The 20,158-nt window shown below is 44.3% G+C and overlaps 1 protein-coding gene across 1 annotated transcript; it reads left to right on the top strand.

Annotated features, from left to right (window-relative positions):
• The first annotated feature begins 433 nt into the window (after nucleotides 1-433).
• LOC144476319 (uncharacterized) lies at nucleotides 434-3,814 on the top strand. The gene has a single exon (XM_078193076.1). The coding sequence runs from the start codon at nucleotides 434-436 to the stop codon at nucleotides 3,812-3,814; it is 3,381 nt and encodes a 1,126-aa protein (XP_078049202.1).
• The last annotated feature ends 16,344 nt before the right edge of the window (nucleotides 3,815-20,158 follow it).

Raw genomic sequence — 20,158 nt, 5'->3', positions numbered from 1 at the left:
GTGTCATTTATCAGTATCAATTCCTCAAACGAGAAAATCCGTACAATACATCATTTGTTAATGTTTCAAGGAAATTCATTTTCTTTGTAACTTTCACGGTTTTGTAATATTTTTTAAATTCTGCCTTTCTTTCTTTCACCTTCACTTCTTCTTTTTCGATGTGTTTCACCGTTTCATGACTGTTCTAGTATATTGTCGGCACGGTTTTTATACACAAAGTGACGATGATAACATTCGTCAATGAAAGGAGAGCCGACGTAAACATTTGTCAATGATTCGAAGGTAACACGACCGATACGAGTCCAGTTTCGCGTCCAAATTTTGACGAACACAACTCGCAGATAATAACCGCGTTGCAAACTTCTTGTGCTCGACAGGGTGACGAGATCTAAGAGCGTGGAGCGGACCGGGGGCTTGTCGTATAGAGCAGACGATGTCCTCAACGATGGCGCATGAAACGACGATATCGGACTTGACGGAATTGGACAGCGACGGGTCGAGTTGCGGGGAGCGCGGCGACGCCAGGAAACGTCTCCGCTTCGACGTCGACTCGACGGGGCCGAAGAAGAGGCGGAAACAAACGACGCCCGTAAGATTCTCCTCGACGCAGGCGACCGGCGTGCAGGAGGAGTCGAACGAGGACGAAGAGGAGGACGAAGACAGCGAAGGTAAGCTGTCGACGCAGTCACCCATACCAAGCCAGTCGTCGACGCGCGGCGACGAGAACCTGAATAATGAGTTCCGCTGCCAGTATTGTAGTCAGTTTTTCGACAGCAAGGCTACGTTGCACGTGCACATTGACAACGAGCACGGTACCGCGGTTCGGCTAGCCGGTCCCAATCGAACCGGCTCGCCGAGCAACGTGGTCAAGGCGGAACCGCCGCAGCAACCGGACCAATCCGAGAACCCCGTGAACCTGCTCAGCGTAAAGAGCTTTGCGACCAATTGGCTAGGCGCGACAGGGCAACACGTGCAATCGCAGATGCAGCCGCAGAACGAGGAGCTGTGGCCGAGTCCAGTGAGCCAGTTATCCGCGTTACCGAATCATTTGCAAGCCCTTCAAGCGGGGTTCCCCGGCGCGTTGACACAATATCTACCCTTGCCCGCGTTCCCGCTAACCGATTCCAGCCACATCGTCCGCCCGCCGATGGGCCAAGCGCCGATGAGGATCTTCAACCCGGACGCGTACTGCGATCTGTGCAATAAAGAGTTCTGCAACAAGTATTTCCTCAAGACGCACAAAGCCAACAAGCACGGGATCTACGTCGACTCTCCCGGGCCTAGCACGGCGGACAACAACCTCGCCGGAAGCCTGTATCCAGGGAACTTTCCCAACAGCATGGTCAAGCTGGAGCCACCCGTGACCCCGCCCACGCCCAGCGTGGCCTGCGACGTTTGCCAGAAACGCTTCAAGAACGAGGACTCGATGCGCAAGCACAAGCAAAAGATGCACACCGAGCAGCCGGACCAGTCGCAAGACGCTCAGATCGTGTTCTCGCAGAACGAAGAGGACAGAGAGACCCCGAGGAACAGTCCCGGTGGCATGGAGACTCTTTTCAAACAAGAGTACGGAATGGAGCAGGAGGACGCGTCGTTCGTGCCGGCGCCCAGACACCTATCGCCTCAATCGATTCAGCAGGCAAGGGACGCCGGATTTAACGCCGATCGGTTGCGTCGTTTAGGGGTCATAAATCCGGAAGCGTTTTGCGAGATATGCTGTAAAGAGTACTGCAATAAGTATTTCCTGCGCACACATAAAATGAAAAGGCACGGCATCGTCGTTCAAGAGAACGAGAAGTCTCCGAGCAACCCGGGATCCGCGGCTACCTGGCATCAAGTGCAGACCAGCCCTTTGAACCTGATAGTGGCGGAGAGCGCGTGCAGCACGGAGTCGAATGAACGCGCGGGGGAGGATTACGAGTGCAAGACCTGCGACATACGGTTTCAGACGATCGGCTTGTACCAGGCTCATTGTCGGAAAATGCACGAGAGCGAGGAGCAGCAGTCGCCGAAACAGGAAAGCGACCTGGAGCTGCAGGATCAGCGCAACGACTTCATCTCCGAAGACCTTCAGAAGTTGCAGACTATGCTGTTGCAGCTGAACGGATTGAAGTCCGGCAAGAGCATGTGCTGCGCCGTGTGCGGCAAAGAGTGCGACAGCAGAGCTGCCTTGCACGTTCACATGGTGACGGAGCACGGCGCCATCAGCGAGGACTCTGGTTCCTCGCCGCAGGATAAATCACCGATGACCACAGTTTCCTCTTTCTGCAGCTTGTGCGGCAAAGACTACCCGAATCAGGACGCGCTCCGAAGGCACATCGCCGAAGACCATCAACCGGCAATTTCGACTTCCGTTCCCCACACGCCCACCACCACAGCAACGGTCACCAATTCCACACCGACCAGCCAGACGCCGACCGAAAAGAAAGTGATGTCGATGACGCCGACATCGAGCTACTGCGAAATCTGCAACAAGGAGCTCTGCAACAAGTATTTCATGAAGACGCACATGCAGAGGATGCACGGCATCGAGATCGAGAACGGAGCCCAGATCGGCGGAGTAATCTGCAACATCTGCAACAAAGAGCTATGCAGCAAATACTTCTTGCGTGTCCATAAACACAATACTCACGGGATCGTGGACGAGAACACGCCCAGCTCGACGAAGCAAGAGGCCCAAGACCAGGCGAACACGGACGATGCCTTGAAGCCGGAACAGCTCGGCGATCTCAGCCACAGATACTTTACCCACTTCACCGAAGTCTGTCCAATTTGCAACAGAAGGTTTCGCAGCATAAAGTGGCTGAAGGCTCATTTGATGGGCGACCACGGAAAGATGGGCATCGACAAGTGGCGCGAGATGGAACAGCAATGCCAAGCTACCAAATCCGGGAGCCGTGTATTAAATATCTCGAAGAACGCGCAGAACACGAATTTGAAGATACCAAATGGATTCGATATTCCGCAGCAGATCAAGTCGGCAGAGTACACCGGCCTGGGCAATCAAGTGCTGTCGAATTTGCTGGGATCATCCTCGGAGGACCAGCAGCTGAAAAGCTACCGTTGCTCTTATTGCAATTTCACGACGACCGTGTTGCCGTTCCTTTTCCTGCACGAGCGATCCCACGTGAACGCCCAGGAGAGCACCGAAGGCGAGAAGTCGCTGCAGTGTCCGATCTGCTCGCAGGGCTTTCATCAGCCCGAGATGCTGCATCAACACCTTCTCACGGCGCATCAGTTCCCCGCGCTCCTGTCTCACTTTCAACCGCCTATTCTCACCAACTTGGGCCTGGACATGGAGAAGCTGGCCGAGGTCAAGGAGAAGTTCGACCAGGAAACAAAGGACGAGCGCATCGGGAACAGTCCGCAAGTCACTGCCAATCAAACGATCCCCGATTCGATCAGGAGCCAACGACAGGAGGACACGGCGGTGCAGGTGACTCCGCAAGGTGTGTACAAGTGCGCCCAGTGCGGTTACGCGACGACCAATTTGAACAGGATCAAGAAACACGTGAGGAAAGATCACAAGGCGATCGGCGATCCCACGGATAGCGTGCTGGCCGAGCTGAGCAGGACGCTGAAGGACGTCGCGAACAGGCACAAGATGCCGGCCTGCTACGCGATGCCTCAGGACATGAACTCGAACCCGGACAAAACGATCATGCAGCCGTTTTTAATCGAGGAACAGGAGATTATGCAAACCGGCGACGAATCCGGTTCCGAGAAACGTTTCGCACCGGCCTTGGTCTATTTGCCGGTGAAATCGCGGATCAGCAACGCGCTGACCGCATCCTTCACCTTGAGCCCCGCTTGAGATCATCGATCCGATCCCCTTCGGCACTTCCTGGACCCGTTTCTGCGTCTGCGATTTGAGCACGTGTTATTTGTTCCTATTTAACGTGTAAGGTAATAGTTAGCGAAAGTTTATATATATTTTTCATATACGCGGCTCCGCCGGAGTCACATTTTATCCATTGTTTAGTGTACGCGAGTCCTGCTGCACCGAGAACAGCGCGTACGGTGACCTCGGACGCGAAAAATGGTTTTTGATATTCACTATTTATTTATTTACACGAAACGGTCCGCCAGACAACAGTTTCCAGCGTGGTGGACGAACATTCTGAGATGTGTGCTTTTCAGAAGATTTCATTATTATTATTATTATTACTATTATTATTACTATTATCATTATTATTATTATTATTACATATTCATGCGCCTGTTTGTCCTGCTTGTTTCGTGATCTTTCGTAACGACGATTAATCGAATGATCGATATATACATATATATATATATACAATAGTATTTATAGACGGCCAATAGCAGCGTCTTGGATCCGTTCGCACTCCGATCAACGTCGGTGTACGACAGAAGGGTTCCCGCGTTTGAAAACCGCGTTGTTAATTCTGCTCTAGTTCGGAACGTTATATTGTAAATAGTTGATGGTATAACGTGCAACGACGATAGAGAAAGTTCCTATTTTAAACGCGACGAACCTCCAACGTTCGTTTGAATTCGCTTCGTAACGCCAGTTTTGCTTTTGCTCAAATCCAGAAATTACGAGTACGCAGGCGGAACAAAGGGAAACGCATGGAAGCAAAATAGAATATACGCGATCACTCTTCATTTTCGCAATCGTGCTAGTCAATATACCATGTAGAAATGAAAGAGCGAACGAAGGGGGAGATTTAAAGAGGTGTTTATAATATATACGTAAGGTACGGTAAACGTGGAGTAGAGAAGGTGAAAGAACAGAGAATAACCTTACGACAAAACGGGATGAAAAATTGTAATTTCCGGACTGCGGGAGTCTACGAGCATTCGCGCCTCTACGCGCGAGGGAAAGGAAATTGGGAAAAAAAACAAATTCTAATTCCTCCGCGAATGGCTTCGATAAACTCGAAATCCAATGAAATGATTCTCGCTATTCTGCATCGGAGACGGTATTTTATGCATATTTTTAAATTTCTACGGCAAATTCTATTCTCTCCGCTGATGGATGCAGCCAGATTAAAAATAAAATCGGTCCCTGTTGAACTGGTATCGAACGCTACGGGTTATAAATTTCAAAAGATTTTAATCGATTCCAATCTGCGTAAAGTTCCGCAGTCTAGTAATTACTGTCGTGCGCCAGCAGCAGACTTAATCTACGGTTACAATATTTAGATATCAACGTACAGGGAGAAAGAGCGAGCGAGAGAGAGAGAGAAAGAGAGAGAGAATGCTAGAGAAATTGGGAGAAAGAGAGAGAGAGAGCCAATGAAAACTCAGGGTCGACACAGTATAACTCGCAACAAAAAGTACAATCGTATACACAGCCAACGGATCGCATAGAATTAAAATAATCGTTTAAATATTATCGATATAGCATTTCGTGAGTATCGAATAACGCGGCCCCGATTTCTTCGCAATCGGAAGATCTCGATCGACCATCCTCGCGAATATATTCAACCGTACGGTTCCCATTTTTTACTCTACTCGTGGTTGCCAACCATACCTCTCGAACTATAACCGAAACAGTTTAAGATTCGCATAGTCTAGTTGTTTGTACAATGAAACGTGATGTTCCTTTTTGCGAGAAGCTGTTTCAACCTCGTGCCTTGCAGCTGAAGAAACCGAGAATCAAAATTTCCATTGTCGCCCATCAAAAAAAGTCGAGTTTTTCACCGGCGCACATCCGACACGAGCCTGTCGACGCATACTATTTTCGTTGCCACCGGCGAAGAAGAAGAAGCAAATATAATTATAGAGAAACACACGAGGGACTCTCTCGATCTCGTAATGGCCGCCTTTCCTATTATCATTATCGCGTAACGCTGATGCCATAACGCGCTGCGCCGTCGTTCGACTTCAAAATCATATAGGAGTCACGAAATATTCGAATGAGGGATCGCATAACGGTTCAACGATACGTAAAAAAAAAGGGCTACATTGTGCCGTGTTTTTTTTTTTTTCGTTAGCTAGTTTTCAGCTATTTTTCCCCGGCTTCACTGCTGACGGTCAGCGGGGCAGTTGATCGAAGTGTTCGAAAAGACAGCTGTTTTTGAGTGACCGGCCGATAGCTGCGTTGCAGCCGCTCGAAACTGAGCTCGCCTCTCGAAAATGCGTTCCTCGCACCGGTGGGGAGCTCGTCCCTTCGACGAACAAACAAGCGCGCGTTACGTTTCCGCCCTCGACGCACGCCCACGCGATGTTGACCTCGGATTATGAAATAATAACGCGGCCCGTTTCGACAACTTTCTCGTATTTGCACGAGGAGGACGCCGCCGGGGCGTTCCACGTTCATCCGTTTTCGCCGTATTTCGGGCGTGCCGAACACGAAATCGGAGGATCTCGGTCGCGGCAGGAATAATCGTCGCGCGATCGGAGTCCAGCTGCGTTTTTGGAAATTCGGTGAACGACCGGGTCAGCCGAGTCGGGGCTCGTTCCGCCCGATCACGATTTATTGCGCGCGTGTAACGCGTCGGACGCAAAAACGGGCGCGGGTCGGGCCGGGTGACCTTTGTCTCAGCGGCCATAAAAATTTCCCCGGGACAGCTGAAATTCGAGCGCCGCGTCATTTAACAGGCCACGCTCGGGTTTTCCGGCGAAAATTCGGGTGGAATTAGTGTATGCGCGCACGCGTGCATTAACATAATTCTGGGGGGTCGGAGGAATCGGCCATTACGAATCCATTGAGAGAGAGAGAGAGAGAGAGAGAGAGAGAGAGAATCGGTGGAGGGGTGCGAAGGTGGGGAGATCCAAAAATAAGGATAGAGAGCCGGTCAAAGAAAAAGTTGAGTAACAGGGAGAACGAACGAAAGGGAGGGAGAGATAGAGAGAGATGAAGAATGAGTGAGTGAGTGAGAGCGAAGAGAAAGAGAGAGAGAGAGAGAGAGAGAGAGAGCGAGAGAGAATTTCGGGTAGGGAAAATAGAATTTTTAGCGGCATTGTGGTGCAGCCGAGATGGATCTGGACAAACGGTCCTGCATCTGGCCCCCTCGCGGGAAGGTCAGAGAGGAGAGGTCGCGACCTTGGCCGGAATTTTTCCGAAAAAGTCCAAGAGAAACGATCGGTAACCGAGGGGGGCGAGGGAGAGCTCTTACCGGTCTGCCCCTCTCCCCCTTTTGTCCATTTTTCTCACCCCACGGGCGGAACGCACGGGTGACATGCAAAACGCGTGCGTCCATGTAAATCGGCACCCTCTTAATTGCATCCCATGGAAATACGCGTATTGTGCACTTAATGGCCCGTGCGCGGCAACGAGGGTCGTAGATTTTAATTATTGTAACGACTCGCAGTCGATAATGTATATCGGGCAACGAGACACGCCGGGGGAACGAGGGAGCGTCATGGTTTCTCGCTTGCCGGCTGCGAATCGTTGACCCGATCGGATCTCATCGATTCCAGAGCATTGGTTTCCTTTTTAAAGATTGTATTTTCCTTCCCAATATTTTTCTCCCTACTTTTTGGCGGGTTTTCGCCGGCACAGGAAATCACGGCGACATCGCGAACCCCGGCGAATGATTTGATTGCGAACCAACAGCGTCCCGAAACTAGCGTTGCCTTGACTAAACGTAATTGAGCGCAAAATCAAATTTTACCCCTTTAAATCAAAAGAAAAGAGAAGAAATACGAAATATATTGATTATTGATACATACATATATTATATATATATATTATTGACATATATATATACATACATATGAGTACGCGTATCATAGATCGAGCGTGTTTCACACACTAATGTCGAAAGTATTATATACGCATAATCTGTATTATATTATTATTACTATTATTATTATTATCATTATTATTATTATACGAGTGTACGTTTTTTCCAAGTGCGTACCGAATTGTTCGACGCACGGCGCGCCAAGGAGAAATTTCATTTGATCCGATCTAGTCATTTTCGAAACGATTTACAAACCCAAAAACGCTGATCTAGTCACGTCGATGTAGTCGGAGAGAGCGTGTGTATATATAAATATATATATACACATAGGAATATCTATACGTACACGTGCATATAGTACATAGTGTATATGTATACGTACATACATAATGACCACTAACCATTAATGATTTATTGATACAAAATCGATCGTATATTTTTATAATAAGACTGCGAAGTAAGGACGTTCTTGATTTTCATCCTATTACGTTTCCGTTGTATCATTTTGTATATTTTCGATTTCGATTTCGATTTACCTATGATTTACGCACGTGTGACCGGGTCTGTACAAATAAAACAACATTTTATTTCTTTGATTTCATTACGTGCTCTATTTGATTTTCAATCCTTCCGTTTCTAACCGCTAGCCCGTTCTTACGTTACCCATTAAATTTTCACCGTTTACCGCTGCACGATATCAACTTGTATAATTCAATTTACTCGACTGCCTTCCCGTCAGATCGATCAAATTCATTGTTTCGTATTTTAAAGGGTGCCGCTCCGACAATGTTTTCCAGCATACCGCAAGGGTCGCCGCGTCATGAATTAAATTGTGACAAATTGCTCGCGTGTACCGAACCTTTGTTACTTTACCCGGCAGAAGAGCACGCGCGCAAGTCAAATATCGTCGTATCCGGTTTCGTTAACGAAACTTTTTTTTCCATTCCGCGCAAACACGTACCAGAAAAAAGAGAATAAAATAAAGAGGAAAAGAAAGTGAGAGGGAGAAAGAGAGAGAGGGAGAGAGAAACAGACAGACAGAGAAAGAGAGAGACAATATAACGGAAAAGGTAAAGGGGGTGGAGCAGCGATGACAAGGAAGGGGGTGGGGGTATCAGCTCCTGGACGATACGTCGTGAGCGTAGCGAGGGATAATATTTTATGGGAAAACGAAAGGAAAAGCGGGTTGGTCAATTTTCAGCGAGAGGGAGAGCGCGACCCGAAGACGTGAAACGCCTGCGCTATATCGGAGTTTTCCTTTCGGCTGATGGCCGGAGTCGACTCGGTTTGAAAAGGGAAGGCGGAAGGCAACCGTTCTCATCTCTGTCCCACCAACCACCAATGAGTAAATGACACACAGCCATCCCCTACTCTCATACGCAAACATACACAGACGAGCGTACACACCGAAAATCGTATATGTATAAAAATCAATAACTTCTTGCGGTTTCCAAGAGCTCCGAAAAAGGGAGAATATAACACACACACATACTCACATATATATATATATATATAAATATATATATGCTCACACAGAGGGGGAAATGTAATTCCTTCCCGTAGATAAAACAAGCAGCAATTTTTCATTATCGTTCGCCTCCAGTTATTAATTAGAGCCAGAAGGAGAGCACCGCCCTAAGGCAGCCGCACCGTTCGAAATCATAAATAACGCGGCGAGATCTTTCTGTTTGGCAAATAAAATTTAATACTTCGAACTGTGAAATCGCAACAATGCAGCCAGGACCTTTTTAAAGTAAGTCCTCAGGTTGCCGGTCTCTCTCGCCGCGAATTCAATACCACTCGGCTTTCTCCACGGAGGGTTTTATTTAGCCGGGAACAATGCGAAAATTTTAAGGGCGGCCAGAGCGTGGAGTCGCAAGAATGGTCTCGAACACAGCCAAGTAATATTGTTCCTCCGTCCACTCGTGCTTCGCACCCACCCCCGCCGAACCTGAATAGAATAATCGGGACCATTCCGTTTGTTTCCCTACCCGTCATTTATTTACGATACCAATGGCGGCAGTCGACGGTCCGGTCTTCGAGGTCCTGGTAAATTTAAGAAAGGTATTGAGCCGAACGCACCCCGCCACTTTCGTCAAGACCCACCCCGACGGTTATCCCACTCATCAACCACCACAACTGCTGCTTATACACCAACAAGGAAGTGAATTGCAATTATCAAAGTCTCTCTCTCTCTCTTTCTTTCTCTCTCTTTCTCTCTCCCTCTCCCTTCTCCAAGCTCCACAGTACTTTCTCACCCCCTCGGTTTCCTCTCGTTTCCACGCTTCCTTTCCCCCATCGGTCGGCAACTTGGAAATTTCATCCCCCCTCGTAATAATTTCACCACCGCCGGCCGAACTACCACACTCGCGTCCAACGTCTTCGACGATCAAAGGAATCCACGTGGCGGGTCGAGGGGTCGACGAAATATTTCGCTACGTAGCGAATTTCGTGAAGCGGTATTGTTCGATCTTATAAACGACGCCGTCGTTGCCAAAGATAACGATCATTACGAGATACCAGCCCGACCGGGGCTGGGAGTAGTTCTCACGGTTCGAGTCTGTTGTCTTCGGGCGTTCCTTGAACTATCTTGCCGGATTAAACGGTGGAATTAAACGTCGTTGTTTCGTTTCGAATCTCCGCATTTACTATCATCGATATCAATTACGTTTTAAATACATAAGTACGACGAATGTGGAATTAGTCATACAGATCTCGTCTTCTAGCTACGCCTTATCAGAATTCTTAAATCTCTCGTATAATTTAGACAGATCTTCTTCACACGATAATGACTATCTCAATTGACATTTCGTCATTGTCGGGAATAAAAGCTAGATGAGAATGTGCTTCTTCTTTCAATCATTTTAACACGTCGGAAACAACATAGCGACATTCGTATCTCCTTATCATCTCCTCACGGTATTGTTCTTCATTCATCTGCTTCTGTCAAAAATGCGCGTGATCCGCGTGCCAACTGTTTGAACAGTTTTCACGGTTCAGGAACGAGCGCGCAACAAACATCGAATACGACGGCGAACGAAATTGCGATCGAGTCACCGCCAGAAGCAGCTTTCATTCTAACAAAAAGGAATTTTTTAATTTCTTAAAAGTACAGCGATAAGCGAGAATCGAGCGACCGATCGATCCCCGAAACCGTGTCATGCGGAAATGAAATATCATCGCGGAATAGTTTACAAAAGCGTGAAAAGGATTCGGGTAACAGTGGCGAAAAACCGGTCGGAAAATAAAATGGTTCGAATCAGTGGAATCCTTTCAACGATCTCACGACAGACGTGTCACGATTTCCTCCCATGTACACACATTCTTTTCATTTCTTGCTGTTTCTCTCTCTCTCTCTCTCTCTCTCTCTCTCTTCCCCCTCGAATCCTCGTTTTTTTTCTTTTTTCTAGTCGACCGATTTCAAAAAGGGGTGAAACACACCAAGGATTCCGCGATTCGGGAAAAACTTGGCCGAACGGGGTGAAAATACTGGCATTGTTCGGCTGCGTCCAGAGTTTTGAAAAGGGGGTAGCGCGGAGAAGGCGCGCAACCCTTTATTTGTTTAGCGGGGCGCGTGAAGCGTGCCGGGTGCGAGCCACGGCACACGTCCATTTCGACGGATTTCACCCCAAATTTTCAGCTGGCGCACACCCCAGCCGATTTACACAATATTTTGGAAATCTTTTATAAGATTTTCGTCCCTTCGGCCGTCGTGCTCCCTCTTGGCTTAGCACGCGCTCCTAGATTTTCCATTGTAACCGACTCGCCTCTCCCCCCGGCTGCTTTTCGCCGACCTGTCGGCGAACGACCACGACGACAGATGGGAGCGTGTGCCGTCGGTTCCAGAAACACCGGCTAATAGCGAGAGAGAAAGGGACAGAGGGAATGAAGAGAAGAAAAAAAAGTTTGTAAAACCCGTGGAAATCGTGAAATTAGGGTCGATCCCGAAAAAAAATCCGAGGAATTAACATAGGCTTTGTGAATGGGCCATGTCGAGCGGAAGGGTGAACGGTTCGCGGGCACCCCTTTCGCGCAACACGTGCCATTTTTAGCTCGATAGTACCGCCGTTTTCTCTTTTCATTCCTCCTGCAATAAAATCGCGTAAACTCGGAAACGTGGATTCGGCGATGCGTCCGGCTTTTGTGCTCAGGACAATCGGGATTTCGACTTTTTCGATATACAACAGCTTTCATCGCTTGTCGATACTGCGGGTTTCCAAAAATATTTTGAAACCTTTACGAGGTGGACTTGTAACATATGTCGGCGGACATGGAACATCTGATTTTGAAATTGAAGCAACCGTGTTTCCGTTTCAACGCGTCACCTACCGCGAATGATACCACAATTGTTGCAATTTCACAATTCGCAATTAAAAACTTTTTAATTAACTGTTTAATGAGAATAACAATTTCAGTCGTACTCTAACTAGACATTCTCAATGATATAAACCAATAATATCGTTTGCAATTATCCTGTAGAAACAGAATTTTAAGTTTCTTCTTAATATGGCAGAATAATTGATAATTTTAATAATTTCCAGAAGATAGAACATTTGTTCACAACTATACTGTTGACGACGGTTTTAACAATTCTGAGCTTTATTCAATAATTTTTCTTACATACCTATTAACCTTTCCAATGTTCCTACTACAAGTTCCTATAACGATTTATATATTATGGGTCAAAATTGACACAGTCAATGCCGCCTTGTGTAGGTTAATCGATTTCCAGTGTATAAAGTGTCGATGTAACATTTGTGTTACAAATCTTCAGTCTGAAATTATTGGAATGAAGATTAGAGTTTTCACAATGTTATTACAAATTCTGAAATATGCCTTTCTCTTCTTGTTTTGTTTACCTGATTTTCTACTACATTATTTTAATACAATTGACACTCATTGGTGTCGTTCATTTTCATTTCACCTTCATAAACGATAATCTTATCACCTCATAAAAATGTTCATCAATAAATAATTTTTTATTCTAATTTTATTCTAATTCTCAACTAATTGGTATTTTACCCGAGATATTTTGAAATCGACGAGTTTATCTTGCCTTGAGCAATTCTTATTGCAAGATATCCATGAATAAATAGATATCCGTATAAGGATCTGTACACTCTCAACAGTTATAAAATAATGGATCCAAAATCCGTCATTTTGGTTATATCACTCTTATGAAGCTGAATATGTCGTGTGCACGCATCGTTTATTTTAAGAAACGCGTTAGCAAATTGTTCAACGAGTTAGTTCTCGTAGTTGAACCGGGTACTTTTTACTGGAGCGGCACCTAATTAACGTAGCTAAATAGAAACGTTAGTAGCAATTTTGCGTTTACACCTTTCATATTTCGGTGTCCGTTTATAATCGAAGCAGCACCTTCGGAAGCGGACAGTTGTCGCACTTTATTATATGCGTGCATGTATATCTACGCGCATACATATATGTAGATATATATATATCCGTAGATATATTGCGGAGAAATATAGCTGATTTTATTTTTTTTCTCTTACGTAAAACATCGTGCAGCCGTCTGACAATAATAGCTTCGGTTGAAAAAGGTTACGCAACCGTCACGAGAAATTCTGAACGCACAAAGACGTATACCGAGAGGACGCATCGCATTGTACGTTTACTGGCAATGACGCAATACCGCTGGTTATCCGTATTTTCCTATAAGTTCGAGACATTGATTACCGGCGCGTGAAAAATGATGTCGTTCGCTGGACCCGCTGTAAATAACGATCGATCGGCGATTCGCGCGCTCCCAGAGTTTGATTGAAACGGTGTGTACACGTGATAGACCGACGATACCCTAAGTTCCTATTAATCTATATTGTACGAACGTATGTTCCTAAGTTTAAGCTTTAACGAGCCGCGCAGCCGCGGGCCGATCAGAACGTTCGAGTCAAGACGGGGTGTGTCCTTTTGTTTGGATCTCGACCAATATCGATCCTGCTAATCGATCGCATTTGTAATACGAATTTGGCAGTTTCGTTTTCACAACCAACGGACGTATGTGTACATACGCGTGTTCTATTTGCGTGTGTGCTTGCGCGCGTATGTATGGATGTGTGTGTGTGTGTGTGTGTGATTCTTGCGAATTGTGTACACCAACCCTTTTTGCAGTTAAGCAATACTATAAGTACGCGACGATACGTTCGAGGATATCGTGAAATACGTAACGTGCGCATTAGAGTAAGGGATTGAGAGAAAATCAAAATTAGTTGTTAAAAAAATGGTGAGAGTGGTGGGGGAAGGGAGGCGACTCGAGGGTACACGGCCAACCGCGACAAGTATTTCGATCGTTAAGTACCACGATTCAGGGTCCTCTTAGGTATCTCACACTTTAGCGAATAACAAGGACGTACGGGGCGGCTAATGTAACTGAAAATGAATGTATTCTACTCGGTGAACCAGAAGTACAAGTAAACACTGTTTCGATGACGAATTATTAAATATATAAATATATATATATATATATTTATTTATATATATATACATATACAGATAGATAAATGTATGTATATGTGTACATATATACATTTACAAAAAAAGTATGCAGAACAACGTGTGCGAGCGTGTATCACATTGCGTGTCTATGCATGTCTGTGCGTGTGTATGTGTACATAATAATCGGTTGCCGATACATACCTAATATACAAACGGAGGATAATTATGCACGCCTGGTGAATATTCGAGCCGACCGTTCGTTGCCAGCGTTGTTAGAGGAACAAATAACTAAACGCGCACCGTACCAAATTATTTTTCTGCAACGGTCAGATGATACGGGAAATTATTTTTGCAAACGACACTCGACGCTCTCTAATGATCGACGGAAGCGGGTTAGACTTCCGGAGACACGGGGGATAGCATTTGTACGTTACAAAACAGAATGCCGAAGAAAGAGGTATCGATTGTTTCTTACCGAGAGAAAGAGAGAATGGCTGAGAGTAATGGAAAGAGAGTAACAGACAGCAAGAAAGAGAGCGAGAGAGAGAGAGAAAGAGAAATCCATAATTTTAAGTGTAACGATAGCTGTACACGTAATGTTAGACTACAAAAAACCGAATGTTCCTAATGTAATGCTTTCATCTAAATACGTATATTTATAAGTATCTACGCGATAGAGGTTCTAATATTTATACCTTGCTTTGTAACGTTCCTGTTTTCATTACTTATCGGTTCCAATGAGAAAACCATCAAGCATTGTAACTGCGTAAGGGAGTACGAACGCCACGAAACACTCGCAATTGATCTCGAGTGTTCGAGAAACAGAATTTGCATCGAGTCGAGCCGTGTCTAGTTTGTGCGAAAGAGAACACGATCAAAGTCACGCGACACTTTCGCGAACTTCTTACAAATGTAGATAGATCGGACGCCATCTTGAAGCAAACTTTTCTTCCGCGCAAACTGGTACGGATTTACGTGTTACGCGTGTACGCCAAAAATAATGTTCCTATCGAGGAAGAAATGATACGTTTCAAATGTATTCAGATCATTCGCCATACAAAACGAACTTCATGTGTCAATGTTCATAGTGAGTTTGGTATTCTTTTGAGATGATTGTTAGCGATTAACGATCGAGGGTACAAAGTGCGGGAAGAGCGAAAAATCAAAATTCGAAAAATCAAAATTACAATGTAAGTTCATAGAGATTCGTTGTTCGTCGATAAATATTATTTGTTAGTCAAGAATAGTTGGATACGTCCAATAATATAGTCTAATAATCATTAACCGGTGTCGTTTCATTTCTTCACCCTCTCATAACGATTTTACTAATAGCAATGTATTGTACGAGAGTTAAGATTATTTTTAAACGTTCTATTTATAATAATACATTCAGGATTATTAACCTCTTCAGGGATGAAATTTTATAGTAGGGAACAATCTATTTAATTGTTTCTTTTTTATCCATCACCCATTTCATTTCATTCGATGAGGTTTTTTCAGTATGGTTGAGGAATTCTGTAGTGAATAATTTTTCAACTAATTCTCATTTTTTTACACTTAGAATAATCATAATTTTGAGAAAACGAAACGTGCACGTACGCGGCAGTATCCCTGAAGTAGTTAATTTGATCTGCTTTACGAGCAGACCGCGAATCTTTATGCATTCATGGCGTGTGCATTTTTTTAAAATGCAAGGACACATGTAGATTAACAAGAGTCATTAGCATTTTTATTTTATCTTTACAAGTGGCGATTTTTTAGCAGAACTTTTCTTGAATTCTAAGCTTTATATAATGATGTATAAAAATCAGAATTTGCATGAAGGTCTGCAATCTGTATATTTATGAGTTAGTTGCAAGTGCAATCGGTTGGACAACTTATTTTACTATCAGATCAGGGACAAAGATATATCAGTCGCGCCGTCTTGGAGGATAGAATAATGAAACTGAAAATTGTTATTCTCTACCAGGCTTTCGAGCTGGGAAGTCCTTCTCGCGGGAGTCCCCAGATTTTTCCCTCTGCCAATTACATATCTCTGTTCATTACCGATTTCGTTGGACATCGACGTCCACGAGAGATTCTTCTGATTTTCTTCAATCATCCATACGTCTCTGCACATATCCATAAACATTTTTCTGCATCGTTCCCCATTTTTTCTCATCTTCGAACATTCTTAAATAGCTTACTCATCCCAGCTACCATTTCAGCTGTACGCAATGTATTCAGTTATCACTTAACATCCTCTAGTACCTCGTTTAACTATCTATTGCCAGCTCAATGTATTCTATCATTTTTTACCACTTTTTCCTTTCTCGATCATTCCCAGTCATTCTGCGAATATTTCCTTGATCTCTCTGTCCGTTCTCACTTAGCAAGTAGAAATCTTTTCGATCATTGTTAGATATCATGTACCTGCTCAGATAACCATTTGAATTATGTTGGTCAACTGAAATTCGCAAGTTGCAGTAATTGCAGTAATTATAATAACATTACAACTCTTAATGGTTATTCGCAAGCTTGTTTACGCCATCGAAGAAGTATTTATTTTTATATTTATTATTATTAAGTTAATCCGTATAAAGCTTATACAGCAGATAATTATAAAATAATTTTGTACATTGCATACCAATAGACACCAGAAATTAATAATTGAACTCTTATGTTACATTTTATTACAAAGTGATATAACATTTTGAGACCTTTGATGTCAGGTTCAGCTAGGAAGAAGCCAAGACAGAATGGTGTGTCGTTCTTACACTTACGGAGTTGATTTACTGCAATTATATGCTGTTCTTGCCAAGTTGTCTAGGAACTTCCTCACGTTTGTATACAGGCGACGTTCATTGAGGAAGCATTAAAAGTTTTAATAGACAGCCGAGAACTCGTAATATATCGATAATTATTCGTAAGATTGATCATTTTTGCCGCTGTTTGAAAACAAAGGTCAAGCTTGTTTAGCTATAATATTTTGTACACCGATTAATCAAAAGGCGCAATTCTATTATCATTCGAGCTACCTAATGCTACTGGTACGTATAAAGATTAAATATCTATGTTATCATACTAGTATAAGTACATTGACGCTATTTAATCGCGCAGATCTAATATCCAGATCCCCACGTAGTGATAAAAGTTTGACGAGCATTCATTTAAGTTGAACTTTTAAAATGGTCTCTTGTTATTACAAATAGTACTTGCCGCACGAGGCGTACAATGCGAAAGTAATAATTTACTGATCAGAATTCCGATAAATTGCGAATGTAAAAAGGGTAATACAACAGCCACGATAAACAATTTAGTAAATAGAACGTGACATTTACGTGTATCTGGTAGATGCACAGAACATTAGCGAAATTCATCCGATAACGATTGTGTAACATTATAATCCGTGCCAATTAATTGCAACGATTCCGAATCGGAAAAACTTATTTACGTCAATGGCGTTTAAATCAGTCGTAAACACATCTAAATAAAAAAATATGTACGAGAATTCATTCCAAGGTTACAATTTGAGCCTAGTGCCGTTCGAAGTTTACTCTTTATTGCCACATCGATGGAGGGCATTTTAGTTAACAGGCCTGGCATTATCCATTTCTAAACGACCGATCTGTCGGGTCGCATTCAAATAAATGCCATAAACTTCTGCCATAAATCTTGAAATTCTAGATGTATCATCGAGGCATTCTTGACGGTCTGATACGCGTTAGAAAACTGGTTGGAAAAACCGAAATGAGTCGCGGATTTATTTCGTAATTTTCCCGGAGACGAGCGTCGCCGTATAATGGGCATAAATTACACATTTATCCTGCTAGAATTTTAACTAACCTGCGTATATTTTCACTTCACCTCGACGAAACGAGCACGCCACTTTGTTTTCCTCAATTTAATGCAATTATTTATCCGCTCATGGTGCACCGATAACACCACAATGTCATCGGGAACGTGAACTTGATGCACAGCACGACGCGGTGTACACTTACAATAAAGAGGCAATCTCGTGATTGTTACCCAAGGAATGCGGTATCGTTCTTAAAAAAATCAAGCATTTTTCGATCGCTCACTATGATTTACGTTGCCGTTTAATTGCCCGCGTTGTGTAAAGCACTCGACGAACGTGTCGTAGAAAAGAAAGAGACACTGATTGAAATTCACGATGACAAAAATTGTTATCATTGTCCGTTCCGAACGATACAATGAAGAAAGAATAAGTGCGATAAGCAATAACAAGGAACGGTTCGGCGTTGTTTTCATTGAAGTAAATCATCGATAACGGGATAAACGTGATTCGCATCCGGCGAAGAACCGATGAATTTTAAGAGAACTCTCGACCACTATATAGCCATTGTTCCACGTGCAACACGATTTGCAGTGTTGATTACTGCAGCGAGATCACACGGTAGATCCGTGCGTTTTACAGCCAATGATAAAGCAGCTATAAAATTCGTGTATACCGTGTGGTGTAGTCGCATTAGCGTGTGATACACACGTCGAACGTCGTTCGAGGTGTCAGGATTTTCTTGTTTATGCTGCCGGCAACGGGACACAGAGATGGGCCGAGCAATCTCGGCGAGACCGATTTTTAATACATCGTTGGCATTCGTTAAACAGCCAGCCTCGAGCCTTGCACTCAACGATGATAAAGCTGCGCGCGCCGCGTTCCGAACATATTTTCGCGATCTAGAAAATCGCGGAACAATATTTAAGCTTGTTTACCGGTCCGATAACGCACCCCTTTAACTGAAGACGATATCAAACAGAGCGGCACCTGCTCGAATGTAAATACCGTGACACGTACTTGACCTATACTCGGCGTCGTTATTGTTGTTTAGGCTCTCGTGAAATTAGTGCCACGACTGCTGCCGGTCCGGTGCGGTGGGTTCGAAACGCGTTCGAGTCACGTAACCCGTGAATTTCGATTCTACGTAAGTGTCCACGGGCCCCGTAACACCACCATCCCCGTGCCGGATTTTAATGGGAATCCCCGAGCGTCGCTGAATCGTTTGCTCGGAACGTTTCGCGCGCAATTTCGATTGCATTCTCATGGTTTGAAGGCGCGCACAGTCAACACCGAGCGGATCGAGTGACATTTCTTGTTATCTGATAAAATTACAGTTAAACAAAGGATTCCCAGCGGAAACGATAATTACAAATAGGTGAGCGCTAAAGATTCGATGAGTATTTCTCTACAAGACTAAACTACGACAATCAATGTCTGTTCCATAGCCGATTTAGTGAGAATCGGAACCCTCTGTTAGGAAAAAACGTAGGTTTTTGACGTTTTCAACTTTCATTTAGCGGAAAGCTGTGTAATCGAATTACATTGATTTTGATTTGAATATCTGCGCAATATCGATTCAAAATTGCTTATTTTATTCACAAATTAACGACGAATTTACTCGTTTCGTGGTTTCTACAGTGTTTATAGTAGTTATCTGCACCTAATTCTGATCTAAACTTTTAGTTAGAAGAGAATTGAACAAACTAGTCCCTAATAAGTATAATACGGACACAAGTTTCCATATCGTATTCAAGAAGTGACGATGAACTTAATCATTTCGAAGGAGGACACGTGGTTTGAACAGTGTATGAATTGTCTACACCAGTGATTTAAACTTTCATTTATACAGGAATTTGGATCTGTTGAATCGATCCCGTCTCAAAAAAATCGCAGACGTTAAGATCTTACGCGCGTAGAACTCGTCGAAGGCGACATCCTTGATCCTGCTGCCTGATACCGATAAACGTCCTCCTAGTTCCCATTTATTATATTTAATGATAGCAAAGTCACGGCGATGACGGCCGTCCTGTTGTAATTTGACTTTATTCGTTTGTCTCGTAATTACTCAGGAAGAATGGCCGACGAGTTAAATTGTCCCATTGTTTCTTGAACAGAGCGAATACTCGTCGTCACGAATTACTTATCTGAATCTCGATTGGCGTCCGCGTCATCGATACACTTGAATTGTCGGCGGCGCATGTCAGAAATTGATGCTTGAGATCGCGGCATCATTTGGGAAAGGTAAGTCCCTGACGCCGGCTGTGGTCGTCAT

This window comes from Augochlora pura, chromosome 10 (assembly GCF_028453695.1).
Source record: "Augochlora pura isolate Apur16 chromosome 10, APUR_v2.2.1, whole genome shotgun sequence".
In the NCBI taxonomy this organism is placed as follows: Eukaryota; Metazoa; Arthropoda; class Insecta; order Hymenoptera; family Halictidae; genus Augochlora; species Augochlora pura.
The sequence above is the reverse complement of the archived record's forward strand: the minus strand, read 5'-3'. Positions and strand labels throughout refer to the sequence as shown.